We start from the raw sequence: 6524 nt of genomic DNA on the forward strand, positions 1-6524 counted from the left end.
GTTTGTGTGTAAATTTAAAAAAGATTTATCTTTACAAATAATATTTTGGATTCATGTCAATGTATTTTCATTGTATGGCCCCCCTGCAGCAACTTTGAGGCTGCCCTAGGGGTCCGGGACCCCCTGTTAAAGATCTCTGCAGTAAGGAACAACAGATAAAACTTAAATTAATTTGTGTGTAGATTGCATCAGTAACCATTCATGTAACTTTGGTAAATTAGTGAATTCATTATTAGTATTCAAACAAAAGGATGATAATAACTAACTATAAATAACGAGATTAGAATTTACTACCGTCCCTACATTTTTGTAAAGACACATCTAACTTAATTACACCAAGGTTATACTGGGTAAGGTTCATTTTTACTCCATGGTAAATTATTTATTTATATGGCATGTGTAACTGAAATGGTAATGTCAGAAAAGTATGGTTATACTGACCTCTGTGGGTTAAATGTTTTAAGATTGTCTAGATGTCTAGTTTGTGCCCAGGTGAACATTTCAGCTGCTATAGCAACAAAAACAATATTTCCAGCCTGTGTTTCTTGGCCTAATGAAGACATTTTGACATGTCACAGTAAGAAAATCACAGGTGACAATAATAAAATGAATGATGGCTGAATTCCATATAGCTGCTTCAGTCTTAGGCTCCTGGTAATATACATCCTGGCCCCTGTTACACTGTCTTGCCTCACTGGGGTATTTGAATAGAAAGGATTCAGCAAAAATGTTGTGATTAGTAATACCTATACTATGACAAGTCAAAATGTCTGCTGTGAAAAGGCTGTTTACTCTACAAAGAGTGATTCAAAACAATTAACTAAATTCTATATAGGATGTTATTTTTACTAAACGTAAAATAACATCTTATATAGAATCAATGTTACCTTTTACACATTTTAAAATAGATTAAAACATTTCTACCCTGTGCAAAAGAAGACAAAAAAACAAATAAATTGCATTTCTACTAAAGTGCAGGTGTGCAAGTCTCTGTATTACATTTTTATTAAATAAATTATAAAGCAACTGAAAACACTCCAAAAGCAGAAATTATCCAAAACAAAAAAGTATAATAAGTTGGTACATGGTAAAAAGAAATTCTAAAAATAAATGCAAATTGAAAGCCCTCTTAAATCCCTGATTCAAATCTATCTTGTTAATTTCATGTGTGAATTCAGCTACTTATTAACCAAAACTTGGCAACTTGTTATTGCATTAGTGTGTAGTTTCTGTCTCCCCCATGAGGAATTCTAAGCAATGACAACAAAACTGTCGGCGCGTCCACATGATACAAGCCTTCTGTGATTGCGCACAGCCCCCACCCCTCCTCCACCCAGTTGCTAGTAGCCAAGGAGGACACGGAGGATTAAAAAAAACATGATGGACTCTTCAGAAGAGGTAATTATCTTCACTAGATTTTCTGCGCGGGAAAGTCACCGTACGACACAAAGTTCTGAACATAGTCATACTGAGAAATACAGAGAGAGTTGTGTGAAGCTGATACTCTTAATTAGCTTTGTAGCAACTCATTTGGCAATGGCTTGAATATAACGGACGTTCATTAATATCAAAAAGTTATGCTTTAATTTGTCAAGTCTTCTATTAATCATATTTTACAGTCCAATATAAGACCAAGACCTCCATGCAGGAGTTCCACTATGGGAAAGCCTACGAGGATTTAGGGCAAGGCAGATGACTTGAAGGGTTTGGTCTCTACTACTGCAGTTGGTTTAATTGCATGTGCCTGGCCAAATCAAACTAAAACTACAGGCATGGCTTTATACCTGAATATACCAAAGAATCCTCTCTCTTTTTTGGAATGTGGGTGAACTGGCCCTCTAAAGTGGAATGTAGAATGGTTCAGTAGAATCCGAACACATCATCATGATTCTCTGCTTTGTTAGTCACAATTCACCTGTTGACTACAAGTTAGACACACTGCTGGCATTAAGAGAGGACATCTTCAGGATATGGCTTTATGGTTCGGTAGTAATCCTCCCCGTGAGGATATGTCTGTTGAAGACATCGAAGAGGAGATTGAGGAAGAGATTGAGGAGGAGATTGAGGGGGAGATTGAGGAGTTAACAGAGGAAGTTGATGAGAAAATAGTGGAGTTTCAGGAGTATGCAGAGGTAGATATTATGAAGGAGGTTCAGGATCAGCCCTCTGTCTACAACAGAGAAGACTACTCCTACAGTTCCTTCGCAGAGGTAAGAAATAAAATTACACACACACAAACACACACATACACACACACACACACACACATCTTAACGTGATGGGATCTGCAAAAAGTAACATATAAGGAGTAAATATACATAATGTATGTATAGTAGAAAAATATTCAAAAACACACATCTGTTCATGATTATTATACCACAATTGTGTTAATTGTGTACAGCTGCACAAGCATATAAGTAAATTAAATATGTTAGTGGATAAACCTCTTGATCGTTTAGTTTCTAAACACATTGTTCAAGAGAGAACATCTTAATTAAAAAGACTGCACATGTACTACAAATATCCATTTTTTTTAATTTGTTTAATGTTTTACAGACAGAGGAATCTGAGATATCTGAGAGATCTGAGAAATTAGCTGGTCTTCACAAAGCTCTAGAAAAAGAGAAAAGAGCCAAAGCTGCTCTTGAAGAGGCTTTGAGGAAGGAAAAAACATCCAAAGCTCAACACAAAGGAGCCCTGAAGCAGGAGCGAAAAGAAAAAGACGCTCTTGCCAAGGCTCTGAGGAAGGAGCAAGCTGAGAAAAACCGTCTTCGAGTTGATATGGAGCACATGAAGGCACAGGTGGCTGATCTCAAGAAGTCACAGAGAGAGCAGCAGCGGAGAAAAGCAAAGCTGAAATCCACAATCACCGGAATGGCTGCTGAGCTCGAAGAGGACAAGAACGTGATTGAGAAGCTCCAGAAGGATCTGGAGGCGTCTTCTTGTCAGCAAGAAAAAGAAATCGCACAGCGTGATCAGGTGAATTGTGCCGAAATCAAGGCACTAAAGGATCGCATCATTGAGCAGTATGATGAAAGTCTAGAAAAAGACAATCAAATTCAATACCTGCATCTCAATCTTCAGAATCTTCAAAGCAATATTGAATCCAAGGACAACATGGTTTCCTCACTGCAGCAGAAAGTGAACCAGTGCGCCTCAGATCTCAAAGAGGAACAAACTAAAAAATGGTCCCTCCAGAGGAATTATGAAGCCGCTGTCTCCCAGCAGCAGAAGGAAGCAGAAGAACTAGACCATCTGACTCATGAGAACCAACAACTCGCTTCTGAAAAAAAAGGGCTGCAAGGTGAACTTGAGGCTGCTGTAAATGAGCGGCAGCTTCATCATAAACATCTTCAGGAAGCCAGAGAAGCTTGCAGCAGACTTGAGAAGGCCATTAAGACGGAGAAAGTTTGCTTCTCGACAGCATATAACAAGATCCAGATCCTAGAGAAGGAGCTCTCTGAGAAGAGTCTGGCTTTAGAAAAGAGCCAGACTGCTGAAAGATTCTTAAGGTTGCTTGTCAAAAACGAGAAGAAGCGCTATGAGCAGTTGGTTTTAGTAAAGCAGGCTGCAGTTGAACCTCTTGCAAGCCCCAGCAACCAGCTGAGAGAAGCATCTGCGACCTCAGACCGTCTGATGTACGACATGCAGACTTTGAGGATGGAGAATGCAGACGTTAGGGCTAAATTCAACGTTATGGAGACAGAATATGACAGAATAAGATCTAAATTCTGCTCTCTCTCTGAGCGCCATGAAGAGATGATGTTAAAGAATAATGATATCATCTCTGAGAATAAGTTGACCATCACTAAGCTCCAGTTCATGGTAGATGGGTTCAAAGAGCAGCTGTCAGACAGCAAAGCGAGACAGGCAGAACTTGAAGATGCCTTAAAACAGGACCAGAAACAAAACCCGGAGTTACAGCAAAGAGTTGATCAGCTCACCTCTGCTCTTGAAAAAGTATGGACCAGATGTGAGAAGCACCGCGTGGAACTCAAAGAGGCTTTGACAAAGCAGATTGAAACAATGGAGGAGAAGCAGAAGTTGGCCGTGGCTCTGCAGAAAGCTCACGACAGCTACGCCAGGCTTCAGGAACAACAGTCAAACTATCAGTACAGACACGTCAGTGACACTGAGCTCAGACTCAACCAGCAGAAAACTGCCCTGGATGAGAGCGCAAAGGCTCTACAACATCTGCAACGAGAATACACACATCTGGGAAGGAGGCACAGTGACATTAATTCTGACTATTGTGAGCTGCTTAAAACTCACAGTGCCCTCCAAATCAGATATGAGAGGCTCAGCTATGCACAAGGTAACCCACGACCAGAATTCAGCCCACCTCTGTTCGCAGTAAAACCCTAATGTTTTGGTATACACGACATCTATTTCCAGTGGTGTAACTTAAGTAAAAGTACCAATATTACAGTGGTTACAGGTTCAAATCCAGGTCGTTCCCGAAACGACCTGGATTTGAACCTAGAACATGCATTTCTGTGTTGAGTTTGCATGTTCTCCCCATGTTTTCTCCGGGTGCTCCGGTTTCCCCCACTATCAAAAACATGTACTATGTTCTCCAGTCAGTGCCCTTGATCAAGGCACTGGCTCAGATCTGGAGTTGGTCCCCGGGCGCTGTGATTGGCTGCCCACTGCTCCCTTGAGGGATGGGTTAAATGCAGAGAATAATTTTTTGTGGGAGTTTTTCCTGATCCGAGTCAAGGGTCAAAGGACAGAGGGTGTCGTGTGATGTACAGGTTGTAATTTTGTGATTTGTACTGGGCTGTATGACTGGAACGTGAAGACTCTCAATCCAGGTGACAGGAGATGGGAAGTTTGTTTTTTAATTCTTTTAACACTTACTCAAGAGACTTAATCGGCTTTACAGACAGACCTCAGTCTGATGCAGCACACCTTCCTTTGAATGTGATATTCTTTGTGTGTGTGCAGTACTACTAATGTAAGCAATGTCATAAAAAATGTGTTTAATAAACAATAGTTCCAACAATCTCACCACAAGGCCCTTTTCGTTGCTTTTCTGGAGAGTTTTATTATATTACATACAGGATTTTTCTCCTGTTTCCAATTTTAAGAATAAACCTTGAATCTCTTGAACTTATGCCTGATCTTCCTTTTAGTTCAGTTGCACATGGCACAACGTAAATCTTGATGATTGTTTAAATGGGTGGAGATTGGTGACCAGCAACCTGAGAAGACGTGGCAAAACAATAGCAGTAGATTATTTTAACGTACATATTTTTATCCATATGCCTCATTCCCAAACATGTGTGAACATATTGAAACGGACTGTGCAGGAAATGAAAATGCACCGTATGATCTCCGGTATGGGCCTGCCTTTCATTATCATATTTGATACTGGCACAGTTTTTACTTATCCACTCCTACATTTCACACAACCAAAAAAAATAGAGATTATCAGGGAATCAGGTTATAGTTAGAGCTTTTGATAAGGTGATAATGTGTGATGTCTGTATTACATGCAAAAATATCACTAAAGACTTTGGTAGTATTGTCTTAATGTTTATTGATCCAGCCCCTCGTATTCTCCTTTGGTTTTAAGAAAAGGTGTTAACAGTCAAGTCGCTTGATATAAGAAAATTAGCATGGTCACTGAAACAAAAAAAAACAGTATTTTGTGACAAAGTAAAGTATCCTTAGCAGTTTCACTAACAAAGTCAACACTGTACAACACATTAAGTCTTACTGTAGGCCTACTTGAACTAACTAATAACCAATAACACAATATGAATCAGAGTGAAACATGTGATTCCTATATAATTAATTAAAAAAAAAGAATACTAAACATTTTCTCTTTCATGTTTCAATAGTAAAATTAAGAAACGTAGAAACCAAGACTAGTAGTTGTATTCAGAAGTAACCTGCACTACAGTCAAACTGTATAACATGACAGTAAATAATGTAACCACAAGGAGTAGTACAGAAAGTGCTGTACTAAAGCCATGAAATACACATTCACACAAAGAAGTGGATGCTAATACAGAATATGTTAGAAATAGTTCATCAACACCACTCATGTCTGTGCGTTAAGTACAGAGCTGAAGTCAGGAGGCAGTTAGCCTAGCTTAGCATTACAACTGAAGGCAGGTAGGTAGAGACATCTAGCCTGGCGGGGGAACAGCAAAACACAGTATGTGAGCATTGTTAACTGTTGCGGGAGTGAACGAAACTCAAGTCACGTTTATTAGTTGCAAACCGATACATTCAGATTAGCGTTCACCAAAATGAGCACGTTCAATGAACACTTTTAGTGCATTCATGCACAGTACTATTAATTAGTGAGTTCAAAATGAGTTGGTAGGTAGGCTACATTTGACATTTGACAACATGTTTCCCCCTGCCTCCAGTCTTTATGCTAAACTAATCACCTCCAGGCTCTAACCCCATACTTAAAGACACAGTAAATAAAAAATAAATTTTACAAATTCTCATCCTGTGCTAATTGTTCAGTTATTATATGCCAAAAACATGTAAAAAAAAAATCATTT

The 6524-nt window shown here is 39.1% G+C and overlaps 1 protein-coding gene across 1 annotated transcript; it reads left to right on the forward strand.

The window, feature by feature from the left end:
* Window positions 1-1934: 1934 nt before the first annotated feature.
* On the forward strand, window positions 1935-4544 carry LOC114556155 (CAP-Gly domain-containing linker protein 1-like). The gene is made up of 2 exons (XM_028579026.1): window positions 1935-2210; window positions 2557-4544. The coding sequence occupies exons 1-2, from the start codon at window positions 1971-1973 to the stop codon at window positions 4363-4365; spliced, it is 2049 nt and encodes a 682-aa protein (XP_028434827.1). The 5' UTR covers window positions 1935-1970; the 3' UTR covers window positions 4366-4544.
* The last annotated feature ends 1980 nt before the right edge of the window (window positions 4545-6524 follow it).

Source organism: Perca flavescens, chromosome 5, assembly GCF_004354835.1.
Source record: "Perca flavescens isolate YP-PL-M2 chromosome 5, PFLA_1.0, whole genome shotgun sequence".
NCBI classification, from domain to species: domain Eukaryota; kingdom Metazoa; phylum Chordata; class Actinopteri; order Perciformes; family Percidae; genus Perca; species Perca flavescens.